General features: G+C 44.3%; 1 protein-coding gene across 2 annotated transcripts in view; it reads right to left on the reverse strand.

Annotated features, from left to right (window-relative positions):
* Window positions 1-700: 700 nt before the first annotated feature.
* Window positions 701-26,658, reverse strand: part of ALG12 (ALG12 alpha-1,6-mannosyltransferase) — a 112,534-nt gene continuing 86,576 nt past the window's right edge. For both annotated transcript variants that reach the window (XM_086967312.1, XM_086967310.1), the window contains exons 9-10: window positions 25,942-26,017; window positions 701-2,093 (exon numbers count right to left, since the gene is read on the reverse strand). In XM_086967312.1, the coding sequence (XP_086823438.1) occupies window positions 1,850-2,093; window positions 25,942-26,017 (320 nt within the window). In that variant the 3' untranslated portion in view covers window positions 701-1,849. The remainder of the gene's footprint in view (window positions 2,094-25,941; window positions 26,018-26,658) is intronic.

Consider the following 26,658-nt stretch of genomic DNA (forward strand, 5'->3'; position numbering starts at 1 on the left):
GCATACTGTTCAATGGATTTTATTGTAGAATTGCCCAGTGATTAAGGTGTTATGCTGATTCTAGTGGGTAAGCCAAGTTTTGTTTGTCAGCTGTGTTTTTTCCCACAGGGCAATGGTTTACTAACTTTGAGTGTCCATAGCTGGTGCTCCTCCGTGTCATTAACCCACAATTATAGATCTACCAAACATACAGAGCACATAACTTTGAACATTAAGGAGTGGGTGTACATTCAACACAGCCAAATAATGGGAATTGATTAAAAACAGTGACACCTGGTGTGCAAGGCTGCTGCCATCTAATCAACAGAGGTAGGGTCCAAGAAATGCTATTCAGCAAAATCGAGGAGCAGACCTCCACCTATTCTACACCAGTGCACTGACTATACACTTCATTACTAAATAAGTCTTGATGTGGTTCCTTTTAGCCTCCAACCCCACGCTTAACTGTGCCTTCCAGCTGCATTTGTTGGGAATTGGTAAGATTTATTTAAGTAATAGCGGGCTGTACGATCAATTGTCACTAGAGGACTTTTAGTTGTGTTTCCAACTCCAATGCCAGTGCCCTTTCATGCTTAATAGACGACCTAAAATGGGCAGTGAAGAACATGATTTAAAAAGTTCAGGTAATCAGACATCTTTTCAAGGGCTCTCATTTGCACTGCCATCTAAAAAAAGAGTCTGAGGTACTCTGTTGAACTATTGTTTAATTTTATTTTCATTTAGTCCAACAAAGGTTATAAATACCTGGAGCATTTATAGGCAAAAAGCATAGAATTTTGTACAAGGGACATTTTCATAGATAATCCAGAACGGATAATCTAAGCATAGTTTGACAGGCTCATGTGCTAACCTCAGTGCTTAATTCGCTTTGCTCAGAATCCTGTAACCAACGCTGATGAATGGTGGAGTTGCCACATATGAAGAGCTTTGTAACCGGGATTCCAGCACATGCCTCTCATTAGCCACCAGACACTCCCTGCCCCCTTATCTCACTTTTTCAGGTTCTTTTTCATCCTTGCTTTCTTTGTTAGTTTTTCTATCTCTTTCGTTCCCCCTTTGTGGTTTACTCTCTCTTGCTTGAGGTCAAAGTCTGATGAGGAAAAATAAGTGCAGGTCCCCAAAAATGAGTGCCGGTTGCCCCCCCCTTGCAGCCAGCGGTTCAAATTAGTCATTAACTAACCTGAACAGTGCACAGTTCTCTTCATTCAACGAATATCTTGCTCCATATATTACGAAAACGTTCTCTTAAGTTATTAACCTTCATTTCATCATCATATTACTTTTCTTTTCAAATTAAATGAAGTTGTCTTCCTCAGTGCATGAGAGAGAGAGCTAAGAAAAAGTACAATATAATTTCACAGACTCAAGGTTAGAATGAAGATAATACCATTCGACATATTTAAAAATCCTGTTACGTTTTTTTTTTATTTCAATATCTTTTCATATTCTCGAAATAGGAAATGCACAAGTATGTCACTTGCATAAAGAATGTTCCATTCCATATCTCTTAGTCTTTAGTTGCAGGTTCCGTCAACGATCCACAAGTTAAATCACATAAGCTCTCCCACTAGCGCCCAATTGTCAATGTTCTACCCGATGGCACAATACAAAACTGCACCTCCCTCACCAAAGTTCACATAAGCTGGCTGTCTCACAGACATATGAAGACCTTGTGCTGAATGGGATCCCCTTCACATAAGGAGCTTTAGTTGAGTGCCTGAAACATGATCTTTCACAAACTGGATTTGTTCTCTTCTGCTTTGCTCTACTGGGAGTACGATTCACCCATCATTGGAAAGATGACCATCTTTTGCCCACCAACAATAATGTTTATGCACACAATATTTTCTCAGACCGGTGATCCCAAAGATTCAGGATGCTTTTCCAGCAGCACTAGTTTTGTTTCCAAGGAAATATGCAATGGAGGTAGAGTGTTCTTGTCAAATCGATATCCCCCGAAGCCAGATATGTTTGCTATCACTCGGTGGGTTCTCTTGTAATGTGATAGGTGAGATGGGTCCATTTCCATAAGGATGTGAGTGTAAGAAAACATCACTTCGTCTCCTGGTTTGAGGTCTTCTCTCTTGTCATAGCTGCAAGTACATGAAACACTGGTTACAGTACAAAACCTTAGATTGTGATATCTATTATTGCACAAAAATTGTTTATGAAGGTTATTTAATGCATTTCTTTTAAAATTAGCCTTCATGAAAGCATCTCTAAAAACACCCATGTACAAAAGAGGCCTATTCAAAAAGGTAAATATACACACGTATATATTTACTTATATATCTGTATAAAACATCAAATCCATTTTGTAATACATTTAGTAGTACTACTAAAGTCCTACATAGCACCATTCACAAATCTACGCACTGAGACCTCTACCATTCCTATCTTTTCTGTGCACAGTACTTCTCCACATATGCAGCTAGCTCAGCACACACATGCTTGTGTTTTGTTAGCAAATGCGGGAGGAACATGCAAAGGCAAACATTCACCCACAAAAGAGTAATTCCATTGTTCTCACAAACTACACTAAAACACTCTCTCTCTTATATATATATATATATATATATATATATATATATATACACATATATATATATATATCATATATTACCTACTGGCGGTCGCCAGTAGGTATCTATAGTTAGGACCTAGTTTCCATAGGAAATCCGCAACATTCTATTGGAAATAACTGTGGCGCTGGTTGATGAATCTTCGTGAATGTCTCAAAGAAGATGGCCCGGTTCTGGCATTCCAGCCGTCACTTTGCCACTGGATTCAAGCAAGCCGGGCTGAAGACGGCTGGAATGCCAGAAACCGGTCCTCGGAAGCTTGTTTTCGGTCTAGGGAAGACATGGCTTGGCAGGTCGGGCTGGACTGTTCCCATGAGGCACAGGGTCAGACTGATTTGCATATAGCCATGTCTGAACTGGGGTGGCAGAGTGGGCTAAAGAACGGTGATGGATTAAACCCAGATATTTTGACTGGGTGTGAGTGTTTGATTGATTCAGATGCTCCATCCATCACCACCCCCTTTTGTACCGCTTTTGGCCGCCATAGGTGTGGCAGGGTATGCTCAGACGTGAGTCCCTTGCTCACTTTGCCACTGGATTCAAGCAAGCCGGGCTGAAGACGGCTGGATTGCTAGAAACCGGTCCTCTGAAGCTTGTTTCCGGTCCAGGGAAGACATGGCTTGGGAGTTCGGCTGGACTGTTCCCATGAGGCACAGGGTCAGACTGATTTGCATATAGCCATGTCTGAACTGGGGTGGCAGAGTGGGCTAAAGAACGGTGATGGATTAAACCCAGATCTTTTGACTGGGTGTGAGTGTTTGATTGATTCAGATGCTCCGTCCATCACCACCCCCTTTTGTACCGCGAAAGAAAAATTAGGGCACATTTTGAGTGACTTCTCAAATCGTCTAATATTTCATTAAAAACATTCTGACATGCAGACTGAAACATGCACTTTGAATACCAGCAGCAGACTTCCCTGGTGAGCAGTAGCTTTACTACAGTGATCTAATGAGCAACTAGAGTGCTAACATTCAGAATTTATGGCAAATGTGTGACACATCTGAATGCCTTCTTGATGGAACCAAAGTAAATATGCATTGAAAATGCAATAGATCTTGCCCTTGTTTAAGTTAAAGCTATTCTGTCTGTAATGAGGTGGCTTTTTAGCTTTGCTTTTATTAGTGTTTTTCAAACTTTCATGTAAATAACATGCATATGTATGCATATATGTATATGTATGCATGCATTTATATTTGTATTTATATAGATATGCATAGTATATATGTTTATATATGTATGTATGTATATATATATATATATATATATATACACATACATATATATAAATGCATATGCATATATATGCATATATATGTGTATATGTGTGCGTGTAGAGAGAGGTAGAGAGGTAGAGAGGTAGAGACTAGTAGAGAGTAGAGAGTGAGTAATAGAGAGTAGAGAGTGAGCAGTAGAGAGAGTAGCAGAGAGTGAGTAGTAGAGAGTAGTAGAGTGAGTAGTAGAGAGTGAGTAGTAGAGAGTGAGTAGTAGAGAGTAGTAGAGTGAGTAGTAGAGAGCAGCAGAGAGTTAGTAGAGAGTAGTAAAGAGTGAGTAGTAGAGAGTGAGTAGTAGAGAGTATTAGAGAGTGAGTAGCAGAGAGAGAGAATAGTAGAGAGTAGTAGAGAATGAGTAGTAGCGTGAGTAGTAGAGAGAGCGTAGTAGAGAGAGAGTAGTAGAGAGTGAGTAGTAGAGAGAGAGTAGTAGAGAGAGAGTAGTAGAGAGAGAGTAGTAGAGAGTAGTAGAGAGAGCGTAGTAGAGAGTAGTAAAGAGTGAGTAGTAGAGTGAGTAGTAGAGAATGAATAGTAGGGAGTAGTAGAGAGAGAGTAATAGAGAGTGAGTAGTAGAGAGTGAGAAGTAGAGAGTGAGTAGTAGATAGTAGTAGAAAAGAGTGAGTAGTAGAGAGAGAGTAGTAGAGAGTGAGTATTAGAGAGTGAGTAGTAGAGAGTAGTAGATAGTGAGTCGGAGGGAGTGAGTAGTAGAGAGAGAGTAGTAGAGAGTAGTAGAGTAGTAGAGAATGAGTAGTAGAGAGTGAGTATTAGAGAGTAGTGGAGTAGTAGAGAGTGAGTAGTAGAGAGTAGTGGAGAATATTCCAAAGTTTGGCACAGCACCACTTGCACAACAAGTCCAATCAAATCATATCATTTAGAATCCCTATTGAAGAGCTGAATCTTGGTGAATATTCAAATGCTTTTATTTTCCTTAAGTTTATGTACCACAGCCAGCTGACGCGTTTCGTTCTGTACAACAGAACTTCTTCAGGGCGTTCTTATTTCCTTCAAGTTATGTCGGTATCCTGTTGTCATATAACTAGATATTTCTTCCAAATGTTAGACGAGACGTAAGTACATTCTTATTCAAAGTGACTAGGTATCAATTTTACCCACACAATTCGGGCAGACTTGAGTAATTTATAGCATCCTCAAAGTCAGTCTTTCAAAAATTCCAAAGTATAGGACATGATAATCCAAATCCAAATGTTTCACAAGAAAAGTCATTTTCAATCGTTCGGAATATCGGTGTTTGGGCAGATATGACCCACGGACGCGATTTGGATTTGGATTATCATGTCCTATACTTTGGAATTTTTGAAAGACTGACTTTGAGGATGCTATAAATTACTCAAGTCCATGGATGCTGCTGGGAACGCCCCCAGCAACACCCATTGCATAACCCTTTAACGCAGGACACTGCGTTAAAGGGACTGATATTTATCAGGCAGGATTATGCCACAAAAAGTGGCTTAGTCCTGCCTGATAAATATCACTCAGTCTTCTGCGCCACCGGAACGTCATAAAAAGTGCATCATTCATGACATGGTCAGTGACATCACTGATGACATCACTGATGACATCATCCATGTGACAATCAAATACACCTCATCACACACTAGTATAATCTTTCATCACTCACTGTAAAATAGAAAGTGCCATATTTGAAACCATTGACACACCAATTGAAATTTCTAAACACCCACTCAGTTATTCATAGAACTATACACACATCTAATCACTTACCTATAGATTCAGTGTTATATGCAGTGAATAATCAACAGAACACTATCAAATATACTTATACGCCTATTTCAACATTACACACCAGCACACATTGTATTCACTTATAAAGACATCCTTCTGACTTATGCAAACAATTGATTATACTTACATTTACTCACTTACACACTTATACAAACACCATTTCATCTATTTATATAGATAGTAACTCACACTTAGGGCTAGATGTGGGTAATTCCCATTTACAGACTCTTAAATACCGAATTTTACCGAATCGGTATTTAAGAGTCTGTAAATGGGAAGGGGGCAGATTTAGGTAAGTCCGAATTTAGGAATACCAAATCTGTAAGATTCGGTACTTACCGATTCGGTAAATACCGAATCGGTATTGCCCATTGATTCCTATGGGCCTTGAAGCCCATAGGAATCAATGGGAAATACCGATTCGGTATTTACCGAATGGGTAAATACCGAATCCTGCATGGGTGCAGGGGGTGTCACTTTGACACCCTCTAGTACCCCAAGTACAGGCTTGTGTGACATGTGGCACACATAAATGCCCTAAGGGCATGTCTGTGTGTCACATGGCACAGGTGTGCATGCACAGATGTGCATGCACACCTGAATTCGGTATTTTACCACACAATAGGATTGTGTGGTAAAATACCGACTCTTAAGGGCCTGTGGCACTCTTAGGAGTGTCAGTTACATATGGATTTACTGATTCGGTAAATATACCAATTCGGTATTTTACGCAATCGGTATATTTACCGAATCGGTAAAATTACAGATTTGGTAGGCCCCCTACATCTGAAAAGCCTAATACCGGTCGGAAACGGCTGAAATCAGCCGTTTCCGGCCGGTATTAGGGCTCCTACATCTGGCCCTTAGTGTGTTATAAAATCACTATTACAAGTATACAGTTATCCATATAGTGACTCATACAATCACTAAGTCTTAGGCACACTTAATTAGATATAACTGTCACATACACTGCATTTTTTTTCAAGTTTAATGGAGATGTACCATTGAGAGAAATATTTAATCACCACCACACCCATAAACATATACACTCACTGAAACAACTGTGATAACATGTAGTCTTAACCTCATATACCTACTGAATGAACTATTCACACATTTTTTGGCAATCACACACCCCCACCAAACCACATAGACATTCATTTACCCATATAAATACTCAGTTAAGAAACCAATAACAAATATAGTCTTTAACATAGCAATTAAGACAAAGCAATAAAGACTTTCACACAGTTTAGTAACTAGACATTATATATAGTGAGACTCTACAAATTAGTCAAGAAAACAATCAATGACACAGTTACTAAATCCACCATCCACACATTTATATTTGTATATCCACTCATTCTTCAATGCAAAGTAGTGTATTTATATTACATTTTTAAATATCAAAGCAAACCACATTCACTGGATGATGTCATCAGTGATGTCATCAGAGATGTCACTGACCATGTCATGAATGATGTAATATGTGACATCATCAGCAGTGCATTGCGGGTGCGCGAAATATAGTTAGTACAACTAACTATATAGGAGAAATTTGAATGGTTTTGTATGAGTGAAATGTCCAGCTAACTATAACACCCCTAAAACTTATAGTTTTTTGAGTTAATGTTAAAGGTTTTTTAAATGCTAATTCCTAACTATATAAGACCTGACCCTATGGTTTTTTCAGTGAATTTCAAAGGTTTTTTAAATGCTAATTCCTAACTATATAAGGCCTGAAAGCCCACTAGGAATCTCCAGTATGCGCCAGGGGACTGCATTGCAGAGAGGTGTAATGAAGCCACGCCCCTTTTTACACCTCTCTGCAACGCAGCCCCCGGGCGTGTTTGCAGAGGGGAACTAATTCCCCTTGCATACTGGGGGTCCCCGGGGGGCAACTAGCCCACCATCACTGATGACATCTCAAATGTGACAATCACATACACCTTTTCATACACTAGTAAAATCTTTCATGACTCTGTAAAATACAGAGTATCATATTTGAGTCCATTGTCACAGCAATACAAGTATCTAAAAACCCACTCAGTGATTCATAGATGTATACACACATCTAATCACTTACCTGTAGATTCACTCTTACATGCTGTCAATGAACAATAGAACACTATCAAAAATACTTATACACCTATATCGACATTACACACCAGCACACATCCTATTCACATATGAAGTCATCCTACTCACTTATGCAAACAATGGATCATACTTACATATTTACTTAGCTACACACTATTACAAACACAACTTCATCTATTCATTTAGATAGTAAGTCATACTTAGTGAATTATAAAATCATTATTACAAGTATACAGTTATCCATACAGTCACTCACATAATCATTGAGTCTTATGTATACTTATTTATATACAACAACTGACACATACACCGCCTTTTATTTTTCTAGTTTGATGGACATGTACCATTGAGAAAAATATTTGCTCATCACCACACCCATAAAGATATTCACTCTCCCAAACAACTGTCAGAACATGTAGTTTTGCCCCGCCCATGCTCCGCCCCCCTCCACCCTCCATTAATGACAGCTGGACAATCGCGCAGCGTTTACGCGCAGCGGTCGCGCCCCATGCGCGCCGAAGGTGCTCCAAAGGTAAGCCCGTCTACGTACGTCCGCGCCTGGACCGCGCCCAGCGCCATACCCCCCAGTCCCCGCCGCTCCCTACTCACTAGTATCACATATGATGCCGCTACTCTCCTCGCCCTCAACCCCGGACGTACACCACTATGCTGCGAAACTACTCCTGGACGTACTCACAGCCCATTCGCTTGCCTCGCTCCCCTCGCCTCCTCCTCTCCTGAAATTGGTGGTATCGTAGCGCTTGACTTTACTTTGCTTTGGATATTTAGAACGTAGCGCTTGTCTGCATACTCCCTATTAATACCGTAGCGCCCAACTCTGATTGGCATTTTATTTCACTTGCGTGCACTTGTGGACTTTTCTTTGGCTCCTCTCCTAATACCCGTGGTCTTGTAGCGCTTAACTCGGCATTGGATTTACATAGTAGCGCTTTACTGCACATACCTTATTATTATCGCAACGCTTGACCTCTGATTGTTATCTCGTAGCGCGCACTACTGAGCATTTATTTGGCTGTGTGCGTGTTGTTTGATACTTGCATATTTTCACAGCGCTCTGACCCTGCGCTTCTATTCCGCGTCAATTGCTGCATTATCCTGACCAGACATAGCCCTCTTAGCGCCCCATTACTCCCACTGCCTGTGCCCCAAGCAGCGTTTGTTGTTGTTGCTGCCATTTTGTTTGCGGTCCCTGGCCCTTCCTCCACCTCGCTTCCGCCTCCCAGCTGACCCTCCCAGGCTCCGCCCCTCCACCATCCATTTAAGACAGATGTCCCAACGTGCAGCGTCCACGCGCTGCGGCTGCGCCGAAGGTGCGCCAAAGGTAAGCCCATCTACGTCCGTCCGCGCCTGGACAGCGCCCAGCGCCAGACCCACTGGCCCCCGTACCACCCACCCCACCCGCATTACATACGACGCCTCCACCCTCTTAGTCCTTAACCCCGGCCAACTCCCCAACTGCGCCCAAGCCGCTCCTGGACACACCCATGGACCCTTCACATGCAACTCCTGCAAGTATGACGGCACCAAGACCAACTCCTCATCCACTAACACCAAACAGATTTCTGACACCAACCACCTAAAATGCATCCTGCTCAACACCCGCTCGGTCCACAGACACGCCATCGACCTTTGGAATCTACTAGACACCATCTCCCCGGACGTCGCCTTCCTAACAGAAACATGGATGAACGCCTCCTCAGCCCCAGACATCACCATCGCCATCCCGGAAGGCTACAAGGTCATCAGAAAAGACCGCACCTACCATACAGGAGGAGGCATCGCTATCGTCCACAAGAATTCCATCCGCATCTCAACCAGCTCAGACGTCAACCTCGCTAGCGCCGAGCACCTTCACTTCCAGATCCACACCGACCCCAAGACCACACTCAGAGGCACACTCCTCTACAGGCCACCAGGACCCCGGGCACAATTCAGTGAAGACATCACTGACTTTATCACCCCACACGCCCTCCCCTTCGAGGACTACATTCTATTGGGAGACCTCAATTTTCACCTGGAAAAGAGCAACGACAGCAACTCCACCACCCTTCTGGACAATCTCGCCAACCTCGGACTCAAACAACTTGTTAATACCCCCACCCACTACGCAGGTCACACACTCGACCCTATCTTCACCTCCAGCAAACATATCTCCTTCAGTCACACCACAGTTCTCCATTGGACGGACCACAGCTGCGTTCACTTTATCTACAAAAAACCACAACTCACAACCATCCTCAACCTACTCTGCGAAGAAACTGGAACAAAGTCACCATCGACCAGATCTCCTCATCGCTTCTTCAAAACCCCCCTGCCCACTCCTCGAACCCCAACCAAGCAGCCATTAACCTCACTCAATGGCTAACCAAAATCAAACTAGGCAGCAAAAACGCCTCCTGGTTCAACAATGATCTCAAGAAATCCAAGAAACTCTGTCGCTCCCTTGAGAAGGCCTGGAAAAAAGACCCAAATACCAGCACTAGGGACGCCTTCAAAAACGCCACCCGCATACACCAACAACTGATCCGGACTGCAAAGAAAGCCGCATTCAAAGATCGACTAGACAACAACGCCCACAACAGCAAGGAATTATTCAACATCGACAAAGAGTTTACCAACCCCACTGCCAACTCCAACGACATCACTCCCTCTCAAACCCTTTGCGACTCCCTAGCTTCGTTCTTCCACGACAAAATCGCAGACATCCACAACAGCTTCGACAACCAACCCGGAGACCAACCCACACAACCTTCTGCTGTACCTGTGAAAGAAGTAGCCGATTGGATGAAGCACAGCCGTCTGAAACTGAATTCAGACAAAACAGAAGTCCTTATCTTAGGTACCTCCCCCTCCGCCTGGGACGACTCTTGGTGGCCAGAGGCCCTTGGAAAAGCACCCATCCCGACGGACCACGCACGGAACCTGGGCGTCATCCTGGACTCCTCACTCTCGATGATCAGACAAGTCAACGCCGTTTCATCGTCTTGCTTCAACATTCTTCGCATGCTCAAAAAAACATTTCGCTGGATCCCCACCGAAACTAGAAAAACCCACGCACTGGTTACAAGCCGCCTGGACTAAGGAAACACCCTATACGCCGGTACCACCGCAAAACTTCAGAAAAAACTCCAACGCATCCAAAACGCATCAGCCAGACTCATACTAGACATCCCGCGTAAAGACCACATTTCTGGTCACCTGAAAGACCTCCACTGGCTCCCCGTCAATAAGAGGATAACATTCAGCCTCCTAACCCACGCACACAAAGCACTTTACGAACTTGGACCGGAGTGCCTCAACTCACGACTTTCCTTCTACACCACCCCCCCCCCCGCCAGCTACGCTCTTCCAATCAAGCCCTTGCTGCTGTACCTCGCATCAACAAAACCACCATGGGAGGAAGATCCTTCTCCTACCTGGCGGCTAAAACCTGGAACTCACTTCCCATTCACCTTCGCCTCACTCAGAACCACCTAGCATTCAGAAAGCAACCTGGATATTCGACAAGTAATTCTCCACCCTTCTTCAAGCGCCTTGAGACCCTCTGGGTATGGAGCGCGCTATATAAATTCTTTGACTTAACTTGACTTGACTTCAGGACTCTCACCAAATCCACGTCCTCCAATCACAGTTCCGACTCTAACCGCCTAAAGTGCATCCTGCTCAACACCCGCTCGGTCCACAGACACGCAACTGAACTCTGGGACCTACTCGACACTGCGTCACCGGACATCGCCTTCCTTACAGAAACATGGATGAACACATCATCAGCACCCGACATCGCCACAGCCATACCGGACACATACAAGATTTTCCCGAAAAGACCGCACCAATCAAACAGGAGGTGGCATCGCCATCGTCCACAGAAACACCATCAAAATCACAACCAACTCCGACGACAATCTTGCAACCGCCGAACATCTCCACTTTCAGATCCACACCGACCCCAGGACCACACTTAGAGGCACCCTCATCTACAGGCCTCCAGGTACCCGCTCTCAATTCAGCGATGACATCACGGACTTCGTCAGCCCACACGCCCTCGCCTCCGAGAACTACATTCTTCTAGGAGACCTCAACTACCACCTTGAAAACAAACACGACAGCAACACCACCACCCTTCTGGACAACCTGGCCAATCTCGGACTCAAACAACTTGTGGACACCCCCACCCATGTAGCCGGACACACGCTCGACCCCATCTTCACCTCCAGCAAGCACATCTCCTTCGATCGCACCACAGCCCTCCACTGGACGGACCACAGCTGTGTTCACTTCAGCTACAAAACCAGCCTGACCCTTAACATCCTATCCCTCGGAGAAACTGGAACAAAATCACCTCCGACCAACTCCTCACATCACTCAACCAAAACCCTCCCACCATCTCAATGAACCCAAACCAAGCGGCCATCAACCTCAGGCAATGGATTACCCACAGTGCTGACAAATTAGCACCCCTGAAAAAGCACCAGATGAAATCAGCCTGCAAAAAGGATCCCTGGTTCAATGACGAACTTAAAAAATCCAAGAAGCTATGCCGCACCCTGGAAAAAATATGGAGAAAAAACCCAACCTCCGACAACATGGCCTCCCTCAAGTCAGCCACCCGCAAACACCACCAATTGATTCGATCCGCCAAGAAATCAGCATTCAAGGATCGTCTTGACAACAACTCTCATAACAGCAAAGAACTCTTCAACATCGTTAAAGAATTCACCAACCCCACCGCAGCATCCAACGACATCACTCCCTCCCAAGACCTCTGCGACGCGTTATCCTCCTTCTTCTACAACAAAATTGCCGACATCCACAACAGCTTCGAGAATACTCCCAGCGATCTACCTTCCCCACCCCCCTCAGTTCCTACTCCGCCAACTAACAACCTCAGCGCCTGGAACCCAATCACCACTGAAGACACCATTCGCCTGATGAACTCAATCACTCTGGCTCGCCCACCGACCCCTGCCCCCACCACATCTTCAACAAAGCTGACTCCGTCATCGCACCCCATCTCCGTGATGTCATCAACTGCTCCTTCAACTCTGCCTCCTTTCCAGAAAGCTGGAAACACGCCGAACTCAGCGCCCTTCTAAAGAAACCCACAGCAGACCCTTCTGAATTTAAAAACTACTGACCCATATCCCTCCTCCCTTTCCCGGCCAAAGTCATCGAGAAAGCCGTCAACAGCCAACTCGCTGCCTTCCTCGAATCCAACAACTCCCTTGATCCATCCCAATCCGGGTTTCGAGCCAAACACAGCACCGAAACCGCCCTCATTGCAGCGACCGACGACATCCGAACACTCCTAGACAACGGAGAAACAGTGGCCCTCATCCTACTCGACCTATCCGCCGATTTCGACACAGTCTGCCGCAGTACCCTTATACATCGCCTCAGCAACATCGGCATACAAGGAAAAGCCTTGGACTGGATCATCTCATTCCTCGCTGGAAGAACTCAAAGAGTCCGACTTCCACCATTCTACTCAAAGGCCACCGAAGTCATCTGCGGCGTACCACAAGGATCATCACTCAGCCCCACCCTCTTCAACGTCTACATGAGTCCTCTCGCTTCCATCGCGCGTCAACACAACCTTAACAACATCTCTTACGCCAACACCCAGTTAATCCTTTCCCTCCCCAAAGACCCCAACACCGCCAAAACCAACCTTCACGAAGGCATGAAAGAAGTAGTCGAATGGATGAAACATAGCTGCCTTATACTCAACTCAGACAAAACGGAGGTGCTCATCCTAGGATCTTCCCCCTCAGCCTGGGACGACTCTTGGTGGCCTTCCGCTCTGGGCGCAGCACCCACACCCACAGACCATGCACGTAACCTTGGCTTCATCCTAGACTCCTCTCTCTCGATGTCCAGACAAGTCAACGCCGTCTCGTCCTCCTGCTTCAACGTACTTCGCATTCTCAAAAAGATCTTCCGCTGGATCCCCCTCGAGACAAGAAAGACTGTCACCCACGCTTTGGTTCGACTGGACTATGGTAACACACTATACGCCGGAATCTCAGCAAAACTACAGAAAAAACTCCAGCGCATCCAAAACGCGTCAGCAAGACTCATATTAGACATCCCTCGCCAAGATCACATCTCCGGACATCTAAAAGACCTCCACTGGCTACCCGTCAACAAAAGAATTACTTTCCGCCTTCTCACCCACGCACACAAAGCCCTCTACAACCTAGGACCCGAATGCCTCAACACTCGACTGTCCTTCTACAAACCCACCCGCCAACTAAGATCGTCCAATCAAGCCCTCACCGCAATCCCGCACATCCGGAAATCCACCATGGGTGGCAGATCCTTCTCCTTCCTGGCTGCCAAGACCTGGAACTCTCTCCCCACCCACTCCGCCTTACTCAGAACCACATCTCCTTCAGAAAAGAACTCAAACCCTGGCTATTCGACAAATATTGAACCCCTTCCCCCAGCGCCTTGAGACCCTCTGGGTGAGTAGTGCGCTATACAAATGCTCGAACTTGAACTTGAACTTGAACTTCATGAATCAAGAATTCACACATCTTTGGGCAGTCACACCCCCCCCCCCCCTCCCACCGAACCACATCCACATTCACTCTCCCATACAAATACTCAGTTAACTAATCAATAACTAATATAGACTTGATGTCATGAGTGATGTCACTGACCATGTCATGAGTGATGTAATATGTGACGTCATCAGCAGTGCATTGCGGGCGCGCAAGTTATAGTTATCTGAGCTAACTAGAACGGAGGAATTTTAAAGGTTTTGTATGAGAGAAATGTTCAGCTAACTATAACGTGTGAAACCTATGGTTTTTTCAATTAATTTGCATGGTTTTTTAAATGCTAATTCCTAACTATAACGTGTGTGAAACCTATGGTTTTTTCAATGAATATATATAGAGATATTAGCGTGTGGCCAGTGACACCCACGAGGGACCCTTCCTAAAGTGTCTTCCAGGAGTGTTAAGGGTTCAGTGGCTTTTACCCGGACCGCCCGCACCTGATGGAGGTAGAGGTCTTGCTGCCAATTGACAGGTCGTGACACACACGGAGAAAACGGAGTTACTTCAACAACGTTTCCAAGCCTCACCAACTGAGGCAGTGCGGAGTTGGAAGTGCATGGGCAGGAATCAATTATCACCCAACACAGAATTACAACTCAAGACGTCCACTATCCAAACTCAGCCACTCACTGTGAGTTAGGAAAACACTTGGCTGTGTGGGAGCACTCGTCCGTGCGGAGAACTAACTGCATGATGGGATCTGTAGTACGCACACATGAACTGGCCGAGTGATCTTTAAAACGAGATGTGGAGCAGGTGAGCCCCGCGCTACTTTAGAAGGAGGGGCATAATTTATAAAGGGAAAGAAACAGAATACCTTGAGATTGCAACAACGGAGGCATCTGATGAGGCAACTGCCGAAACGCGTCATGCCAATACCAAAGAATTCCTGTGAAGCCCTGCGGTGTTCCCCCATTCTTTTCTACTGAGAAGGATAGCTGCGGAGATATTAGCGTGTGGCCAGTGACACGCACGAGGGACCCTTCCTACAGTGTCTTCCAGGAGTGTTAAGGGTTCAGTGACTTTAACCCGGACCGCCCCGCACCCGATGGAGGTAGAGGTCTTGCTGCCAATTGACAGGTCGTGACACACATGGAGAAAACGGAGTTATTCAACAACGTTTCCAAGCCTCACCAACTGAGGCAGTGCGGGGTTGGAAGTGCATGGGCAGGAATCAATTATCACCCAACACAGAATTACAACTCAAGATGTCCACTCTCCAAACTCAGCCACTCACTGTGAGTTCGGAAAACACTTGGCTGTGTGGGAGCACTCGTCCGTGCGGAGAACTTACTGCATGATGGGATCTGTAGTACGCACACGTGAACTGGCCGAGTGATCTTTAAAACGCGATTTGGAGCAGGTGAGCCCCGCGCTACTTTAGAAGGAGGGGCATAATTTATAAAGGGAAAGAAACAGAATACCTTGAGATTGCAACAACGGAGGCATCTGATGAGGCAACCGCCGAAACGCGTCATGACAATACCAAAGAATTCATGTGAAGCCCTGCTGTGTTCCCCGATTCTTTTCTACTGAGAAGGATAGCTGTGGAGATATTAGCGTGTGGCCAGTGACACGCACGAGGGACCCTTCCTAAAGTGTCTTCCAGGAGTGTTAAGGGTTCAGTGGCTTTAACCCGGACCGGCCCGCACCCGATGGAGGTAGAGGTCTTGCTGCCAATTGACAGGTCGTGACACACACGGAGAAAACGGAGTTATTCAACAACGTTTCCAAGCCTCACCAACTGAGGCAGTGCGGGGTTGGAAGTGCAGGGGCAGGAATCAATTATCACCCAACACAGAATTACAACTCAAGACGTCCACTCTCCAAACTCAGCCACCCACTGTGAGTTAGGAAAACACTTGGCTGTGTGGGAGCACTCGTCCGTGCGGAGAACTAACTGCATGATGGGATCTGTAGTACGCACACATGACCTGGCCGAGTGATCTTTAAAACGAGATGTGGAGCAGGCGAGCCCCGCGCTACTTTAGAAGGAGGGGCATAATTTATAAAGGGAAAGAAACAGAATACCTTGAGATTGCAACAACGGAGGCATCTGATGAGGCAACCGGCGAAACGCGTCATGCCAATACCAAAGAATTCCTGTGAAGCCCTGCGGTGTTCCCAGATTCTTTTCTACTGAGAAGGATAGCTGCGGAGATATTAGCGTGTGGCCAGTGACACGCACGAGGGACCCTTCCTAAAGTGTCTTCCAGGAGTGTTAAGGGTTCAGTGGCTTTAACCCGGACCCCCCGCACCCGATGGAGGTAGAGGTCTTGCTGCCAATTGACAGGTCGTGACACACACGGAGAAAACGGAGTTACTTCAACGTTTCCAAGCCTCACCAACTGAGGCAGTGCGGGGTTGGAAGTGCATTGGCAGGAATCAATTATCACCCAACACAGAATTACAACTCAAGACGTCCACTCTCCAAACTCAGCCACTCACTGTGAGTTTGGAAAACACTTGGGATATTGGAGCAAGGGAGAAGTATATGATCATCCAAGACGGCGAGCATCCAGCTTGTGGGTAGATGATCATATACTTCTCCCTTGCTCCAATATTACCACGTTGCCTGGCTGGCGAGGGGTCTCCAGGACAGGGCCGTTGCATGACAAATGAAAACCTCGAACTTGCACGCAATATGCGAGTAGGCATCACTGGCAGGACTACAAACACCACAAGGTACTGCGCCCATCCAGGGACGTGCCCTGAACATAAAAGAAGGGTGTTTCCTGCTACTACCCTGCAAATAAACTCGTCCTCCTCTGAAGAAGAAGGCAGCCGCCTTCGAAACGCGTCAGGACATAAGACGAAGCAGGACAATTACTATGAACTTTGTTCCCGGTTTCTAGCTATTTAGCGACCTGTCATGAATAAAAGCCTTGTCTGGAAGCCCCGTGAGTGTGGTTGGTGTTTTTACACTCGAATATATATATATATATATATATATATATATATATATATATATATATATATATTTATATATTTATATATATATATATTTATATATATATATATTTATATATATATTTTTTTTTTTTGAGGAAGCCAAATTGGTGAAACGCGTATGTCAAGGGGGCAGGGGGGTCTGCCAATAAACCACTTTGGTTGAACACCGACTTGGAGTGCCGTCCTTCTTTGACCTCTGGGGGAATCACGGAGGTGTGTGGAAACATATACATATATATATATAAGAACTCTTGACCATAGATGTGATGTAAGCATAAGTTTTTTATTAAATACCAACACTGGCACCACAGTAAGGGAGTGCAAGAAATGCGGCCACTCCGTAGGTCATCAGCTGTCAACTGCCAAACTGACAGTTGGTGAGAGACGGTGGCAGTATGGTGTCCACACAGGGACACATTGGAGCACAACAACATATGGTGTCCTCGCAGGGACACAGGAACATATCCATAACACATCCTCTTCCCAAGGGAAGAAGTGGGGAAGGGAAAGCTGGGGAAAGAGAGATAGAGAGAGAGAAAAAGAAAGAAAAGGAAACAGAAAAGAGGCAAGAGTAAAAGGAAGAGAAAGGACAGGAAGGGAATGCACTGGAGAACTGAATATAAGGTGGGAACGTGCGTGTGTGTGGCTACCCACAAACATAATCCGAGAGTTTGACTGGAGGTAGGTACCTCTTACCGGCTCTGCTTGGGGTGACATGACTAGAGGTGCTATGTAACGGTGTGGAAGGGAGCCGCCTACCTATTCTGCCTGTGACAATGTGATCAGCTAAGTCATGAGTGGGTGCATTTGTGGGCTGCGAGGTCGAGCTGGGTACCCTGGTATTACTGGCAAAGAGCTCATGGTCAGATTTGTCATCAGACACACCGGTGAAGGCCCTGCTGGGCTTGCTGGTCAAGGCATACTCCATGGAGGAAGTTTGCGGCAAGGTACTGTTTGGGTCCCCTGAGGTTTGTCTACACAGGGAGAGGGCAGGGAAGTACCATACTTTTCCGTTGCTAAGGAGAGCAGAATTGCAAAACACCTTGCGCACAGCAAGGGGTTGCGAGTACCTGTCCTGGCTCTTGCTTATGTACCCCCTTTTCTTGACCTTGACAGTGTCCCCAACACGGAGCTCAACTGGTTTGCACCCATGTTTGAGGTCACACCTGACTTTACAACTAGATTGTGCCTGAACCAATCTTTCCCTTACACTGTCAGCTGACCAGTTCACTCTTTTAGCAGCTTTGGACCACCCCACGTTGTCTTTGGTGGACAATGGTGTCCTACCCCCCATAAGCTTAAACGGGCTGTGTCCCATTGTGTCAATTGGGGTAATGAGGTAAGTCCACAGGGTTTTGAGAATTTCCTGTCTCCAGCCCAGGTTGTTACTGCTGGCCAATTGCACTATGCCTTTGATGACTTGGTTAAAGCATTCAGCCCGTTGCCCGCTGGATGGTAAACAGACGTTGTTTTGTGTTCTATATTGTTTCTTATCATGTAAGTCTTAAAAACATCTGACTTAAATTGTGGCCCATTGTAGCTGAAAATTTGTTTGGGAAGTCCTTCATGTGTGAAAATGTTGTGAAGAAATTTCTCAATACATACCGAATCAGGTTTATTTACAAACTTGAGCTCGGGCCATTTCGAAAAATGGTCGATGACCACGATTATGTACCATTGTTCCAGTTGCTCAAGAATGGGACCCATTATGCCCACTCCAATCCTCTGCCATGGCATGGTGGGGCATGCGATAGGGTGTAGTGGTGGTCTGAAAGTGATCTGTGTCTTATCTGAGTTGATGCATAAGGTGCAATCTCTGACCATCCTTTCTACGGCCAAACTAATTCCGGGCCATCAGTAACTGTTTTTAACCCTGCTCTTGGTTTTCCCTATGCCTAAATGTCCTGCTTGCCACTGGATTCAAGCAAGCCGGGCTGAAGACGGCTGGAATGCCAGAAACCGGTCCTCGGAAGCTTGTTTCCGGTCCAGGGAAGACATGGCTTGGCAGTTCGGGCTGGACTGTTCCCATGAGGCACAGGGTCAGACTGATTTGCATATAGCCATGTCTGAACTGGGGTGGCAGAGTGGGCTAAAGAACGGTGATGGATTAAACCCAGATCTTTAGACGACTGGGTGTGAGTGTTTGATTGATTCAGATGCTCCGTCCATCACCACCCCCTTCTGTACCGTAAATGTCCTCCATGGCATAGATTTAGTATTCTCATCCTCAGTTCGCTTGGGGGAACCACCCTTCCTCCCCTCAATAACAGACCATCTTCGTGAGATAGTTCATCCTTTACCTCCCAAAACTGTCGAAAAAGTCAGTTAACTTGTTTTTACTTTTTCACCCATCTGTAAACATTTGTATGACCTGCCATAAAACAATGTGCTTGTCCTGTTCATTTAACCTTTCCTCTCATAAAATACCATCATATGGTCAATTAATACTAGCTATGCATGACTCTTCATTCTCTCCTGGGTTGTCTTGTTAACTTAACTCAATAGGCATTCTGATTAAGAAGTCTGCCACCACATTTTGTACACCAGGGACATATATAATTTTGTATCTGTAATCACAAAGGCGCACTGACAACCTCACTAGTCTTGGTGAAGCAGCGTGCAGACCCTTGGTGGTGAATACTTTGGTTTAGAGTTTGTGATCAGTGCAAAGGGTGACTTTGTTGCCCCACACAAATTGTCTGAAATGTTCTACGGCCCAGACACATGCTAATGCCTCACTCTCTATGAACGAGTACTTTTCCTCCGTGGGGGTCTATGAGTGTGACGCAAAAGCTATAGTGCATTCTGTTCCTTTAGTGTCTTTTTGGGTGAGTACAGCACCCAAACCCTTAGAACTTGCATCAGTAGTGACAATATTTTCCAGTAACGGATCGAACCCTTGCAAGGGCAACGCTGAGCACAATTCTTGTTTTAGCGATGCAAATGCCTGCTGACATACATCTGTCCATTCAAACGCATTTTTCATTTTGAGAAGTTGTCTCGGCACATGTATTTTGCATGAGAATAATTTTTATGAATTTAGTGTAAAATTCTATCAATCCCAGAAAGGGTCTTAATTCGTCCTTGTTGCTTGGGACTGGGGAATTCTTAATGGCATGCAAAAGTTCTCTTTTGGGAATAATATCTTCTCCGGTGATTTCGTTACCAAGGTAGCTCACTGAATTGCACACAAACTTACACTTTTCGTGCTCAGCTGTTAACTCCTTGGCGTCCAATATTCCTAAAACCTGATTTACTTTGCGGTCATGTTCTTCCCTTGTTTTTCCCATTATAAGGATATCATCCTGGAACATTAGTATACCAGGGACTCCATTGAAGATGTTATGCATAAATCTCTGAAACATTGCGGCAGCAGATGCAAGCCCAAAAGGCACTCTGGTGAACCTGAAACACCCAAAAGGTGTGATGAAGGTGGGTAGCTTCCTGCTGTCGCGATGTAAGGGTACCTGGTGGTAGGCCGATTTCAAATCGATGGTGGTAAACCATTGAATCCCTTTTGGTTGTAGCAAGCATTTCACTTATTTTTGGGAGGGGTTAATGCTCTACTATTATGTTGTTATTTAGGTCGCATAGGTCGACACACAGCCTCAATTTTCCATTGGGTAGTTTGGCTACGACCAGGGGTGCAACCCACTAAGAAGCTTCAACTTCTTCAATAATGCAGTCTGCAAGAAGTATATCTAGTTGCGCTTTTACTTCTTCTTTAATTGAGAAGGGTAAGTTACTTGTCTTATGTACCACTGGGATAGCATTTGGTTTCACTCTGATTCTGTGTTGAGACCCTTTGAGAGCACCAATACGGCCACTAAAAACTTTAGGGTAAATGTTTAACATAGACCTGCCAAAATCATTGTTATCTTGAACAGCTAGTACTGGGTCTGATTTGCTGGGATCGAGTATAATACCCAGTTTACCCTGATCTATCCACCCTAGTACCAATGGTCCGACTTTGGATACATACAATTTTCCTCTAGCCTCCCTTCCCTTCCTTTGAATGTGAAAGTCAATTCCTTGAAACCACATACTTCAATTGTGTCACCAGTAAATGACTTAATTGTGATGTCAGACTTTTCAAGATTCCCACCAATGCTGGGCTTGAACTTCTCATCCCATACTCTACTGTTGACAATTGTATATGGGGAACCGGAATCAGCAACTATACTGATGTCAACTTCCCAAATGGTCATATTACAGATAGTTTTTTTTTCCTGGTGGAGTTAGCATCACTGATTTTGTCTACCTGCTCGTCTTCAACGTTTAGCACGAATATATTGTCGTCCTCATCCTTCGACGTATCCTGTTTTGTTGTTTCATCCTCCTCAACAACTTTGACATAACGTGTATTTATCTTCCTGCAAGCCTTCTGAAAGTGCATGAAGACCCCACAATTTGAGCACCTTACACTTTGTGCAGGACACTTGGTATCATCAGCCATGTGGCTGGAGTTTCCACACCTTTAACAACGCCTCTTGTCGCCACTCACAGGTTTGTTGTACACCGTTTTTGAACCCTTGTTGCTCCAGGTCTGTATTGTGTACACTTAGGTGCAGTTACCTTGTTCACAGTGTCCGCTTCCTTCTTCTCTTTGTTTTCATTTAGAACAGCTTTAGCGCAACGATCTGTTACCTGTGTGAATGTCAGTGTGGGTATTCATGTCACTAGGCCAAGTCCAATTAGCCAAGAAAGCAAGCCAGGGGGTTTTGTCCTAGATAAGTTGTTAAAGTGAGTGAATCCAGAGTAGGAATTAGAAAGGTTTATGTTGAAAATCTAGAACATGCTCATTAATTAAGTTTGTGTTTTCACTAGGAGTAAAACTGTTTTCTCACGCATAAGTAACATGAGTGCAAATTGCAGGCTAGTGCAAACTAAGGTGGCAACCCCATACAAGCATTGGCATAGCCAATAGGTCTCGCTTTTGGGACCTTAAAAATATTTAGTTATGCAGCACAATATCTTTGGTGCAACACCATCAACTGTTGCATGGCTAAACACTTATAAGGTCTAAAAGAGAGACCTATTGGCTATGTCAATGCTTGTTGCTACAGTGTCAACAGCTCACAGTGACTGCCAATTCGAATCTACAGCACTGACTGTCCGTGAAAACCAACAGGAGCTTTGAGCTACAGCCAAGCCTGCTGTTCCCACTGCAGTGAAGACCATCCGCAACGCTCTACCTGTTCCTGGCAGCCCCATGCACCACAAACTTTTCGTGCTGGACTTTAAAAGGCAAGTCTTTCAGCGGGACTAACCAGGTCACTGTATCTGGCCTGCGCTCCATAGCGGTCAGTCTGAAATTATGACTTTCACCTGGTCTCGCTCAACCAGATAACCGTGAGTGGAGCTTTTTGGTAATATAGTTACCTGAAATCTTTACAATTGTATATCTCCACTTCTACTGATTGGATGTTTGTCGTTTTAGTCTGAAATATGTTATTATATTTTAGGCTATATGTCTTTTTGGTTTTCACTTTACTGTTTTAAGTGCTGCATAAATACTTTACACATTGCCTCTAAGTTCAACCTGACAGCTTTTGTGTGAAGCTACCAGAGGGCTGGGCACAGGTTAATGTGGGATCTTATTGAGACTTCACACTAACAGTATCTGTGGTTGCTGCTTTTGTAGGGTTTCACCCACCTCAGTTACCAGTTTTCCTACAAGAACTGGGCGAATTCAGCACAGTTGGTGAAAACCTGAGAATTTGTATTTTTCATTTTTCTTGGAGACTCGCATTCACACACAATGTGATTTATCATTGTGCCTGCAGTTCACACACTGTTTGATTCAAAACTAGATATGTGGAAAATAAGATTTAAATTCATGTTCGTAAAGGATCCTGTGGCCATCACTCACTAATTGAGGTTGAGGTGATGATCACAAGAAATGTAATCAATGTACAGATTTACCCCTCAAGTTACTAATAATAATGTGTTGCAAAGTTTCTATTAGTTAGTCTTCAAAGCATTAACAATGGATCTTTTCATATTGATACGTGAAAGATATTTATTTACTATGGTCAGCTGAATGCAGTGACAGAAATAGACAACACGGGTGTGAGCCAATGAGGAAAATGAGAGATAACGGGCAGTGCTGGCCATTACAAATAGAATGTGAAATGAACTACATAAGAAGTAACAGCTGTCAGATTTCACTAGTTACTTCCTTCTTCCATATGGCTATACTCTGGACTGAAAACAATTGTGACATTTTTAAATCATGCATGCAGAAAAAGAAAATCCACCTTAGGTTTTGTAAGAAACCAAAATACATACTATACCCAGTTTGATGTATGACATACAAAGAAAACCGTTCTACTGAACCCAGCAGGAAGGCCTGAACTCGGGTGCTAATAGTTTACACCCGAACAAAGTAATTTTTTTTCACTTCCCGGTGAGAAACTTGGCCTACCACTAGTGACATTGTTTTGTAAGCGAAGTATGACATTTACTCTTTAGGAGCTCCGTAACAAAAGTTATGAAACAGGTCTAATACATAACTGAATAGAGAACATGTAAACTTAGGGAGAAGCTGTTCAGACTCTACAGAATGGGGTGTGGTAATCTTGAGTTTTCTTAAGAGAATAACAGTCTTCAGGACAACCGGCTCAGCCCAATCAAGTGACAATGAACAGTGCAGTAAACGTCAAGCCCTGCACCGGATGTGGAAACTCTATCAGACACCACTTAAAACAATAATGCTTTATAGTCAGAGACCATTCAGAAGAACGTGAAGTGGGCAGAATAGCGAGCCTTACATCTACAGAACCAAACTGAATTGAAATCATTGGGGGCACCATCTGCAATTAAATGAACCATGCCACTTTGGAAGGCCTTGCCTCTGATGGCAATATTATGCCTAGTACTCTGTCACACCCTTGAAACCACCATTGGCAGAACTGTACGTTTGCTACATTATGCTAGAAGCACATCTTTAAAACGTATGCAGATCACTCATCACTTCGCCTACCGACTAAACTACTATCAGCCAGTGCTTAATTTGAGCTGGTGGTTTCTGGTGCTCAGCACCAGCACTTAATTATGAACACTGTCGCTTTTCATGGGCACCAGTTAAGGACACATTCATTTACGGGGAGATTTAGTGATTTGCCCAGAATCACAGGATGTTGAGCCGATACCGAGATTCGAATCGTGTTCCCCACCTTCAAAGTCTGCAACTCTGACCATTATGCCACATCCTCTAGTAGTTGGTTCTGTTTTAGGAGGCGCTAACAGGAGAAACGGGCTGATGCAAGCTTCCGCCCAACAAGAGTCCAATCATTTTGTTGTTTTTTTACAAATAAGCCACTGCTATCAGCACACTATCAAACATGCGCTTTGAAAGGGCACCAGGAACCGGATGTAAGTAAGAGTGCTTTGTGGCCACATAAGGTTATGAAGTTCTACATCAGTGTTACCATACAAAATCACATAGAATTTTGCATAAAAGACGACATGTTCCGACCCTCACAGCTCCACCGTTCAAAGCACCACCCATTAAAAAAGGTTTTTGTTTAGACAATAAAGCCCATGAAGTAGCAGGCATTCTTGGCTGGAAGAACGGCAGAAAATTAGATTTGGCTCTACCTTGTGGCATGATGTGGGTATGGACATGAGGATTCTGAGATAACACCCTTTAAGAGCCGATTCAACAGCACAGGGTAGTGGAAAACATGTCATAAGAGAACTTTACCACTTGACTTAATTTATTTGATGCTTCTTAAGTGTCAAATACCATATTTTGACACGTTAGTATCCAACAAACGACACAAATACAACACAAAATGAAAGCAGCAGCAATGGTTATAAAACCATGAATCCATATGTGCATCATTCCAGTATACTGAATATGATCAGCCAAAACATTTTTTGAAATGCTCCAAGAAAGTCATGGAATGTAACATCTTTGGGTAGCTCGCTTCTGTTGCAGTCTAAATATTATAGAAGGGGGCACTACTTTAAAGGGCACTTTAAAAACATTGACCTGTTGGTTTATGTATAACGGTTTAAAGGGAATTGTTTTTCATGCAGAAAAATTGCTGCTTGTAGAGATTTTGCATTAAATATGTTCCGAAACCTCCCTCAAAGGCTTTTCCTCACAAGAACAACAATTATTGGGAGTCTGGCAGGGTTTTAACTTTATGCGCACGTTAAAAGAGGCAGTTATTTCCAATTTTTTGATGAGATGGGAACCAGCTTTCCGGGAGAAACATGTGCTCCCACTAAGGTCCGATAAAATATTTCTTCTCCCTCACCAACATTGGTGGAGTATGGTCTTTTTTTTAATATAATTTTTTTTGTTTTGCCACAAGAAATAACCCACTTTCACAAATCTGAAGTAAAAAGGTTGGATTGAGCCATTTCGTCTCAATTGCCTTTCTGGAAATGCTCATGAACCTAAAAAATATTGCGTTACTTATATCATTTTGTTTTGATATGAAAAATTACCAAAGTCACTAACACCAGCCAGGAAGTCAGAAAAATTAAACACGCTGCTTGCCCCCATGTGAGCTCGTTTTTGGACAATCTTCTGAACACTTTACACATATTTAACGAGCAACTGTCAAAGCAACTAGAGCTTTCAGTTCGTGATTCTCCCCCTCCCCCAAAAAATCAAGAAATACACGTCTGAGTTTTATTTACTTTAAAGGGAAAAGAAGCCTGAAAACTTACTGCCAGCCAGGGTTGACTTCCAGGAAGCGAGAAATTCCAGTCTGTGCAGCGGCCACATCAATATGCAGAGACACGCCTGAAAACAAAGCACGTCAACGTTGGAAAACCAGTGGGACAAGAGCAATGTTACTAACGGTAGACTGACTCAATGAGACTAGAGCAATTCTACACCTTCGACCGTGTGGTCCTCAACATCTGTGTGCATCTGTCACTCACGAGCCCTAGAGTTTGCAAGGCAATCAGTTATAGTGTAAATTTTTCAAGTCAAGTCAGAAGGAGCTGGACATTTTATTTAGAGGCGGTTGGGTGGTGGAATCAAATTGTGTGGATATAATGAAACGAACACAATGAAATCCTCCATGCTAAAACAATATAATAACGAAAAGCAACAATTTTAACTAAGAAGCAAAATTATTAGGGCATAAAGAGACATTAAAAAACAAAAAAGTGATAGACCTGAGTGGAACAAGAGCATACAATTAGGGGAAGCAGCACGCATTACGAGGGACAAATGACCGGTTCCAACCCTAACTTTGCAAGTACGAAGTAGCTAATCTAGAAGATAGAAACACACCGTTGTCCTAGGCCTCTAAAGTTTACAGTTTGTTACTGTTTCTCCCACTGGACGTAGAAAAGAGACATGCAGGTTGCTGACCCCAGCAGTGATAAGGGAGCTGCATAGGAATGTGTTTGTGGATAAGTAACCTAAAAAAATGC

The sequence above is a fragment of the Lissotriton vulgaris genome, chromosome 1_1 (genome assembly GCF_964263255.1).
Source record: "Lissotriton vulgaris chromosome 1_1, aLisVul1.2, whole genome shotgun sequence".
Classification (NCBI taxonomy): Eukaryota; Metazoa; Chordata; class Amphibia; order Caudata; family Salamandridae; genus Lissotriton; species Lissotriton vulgaris.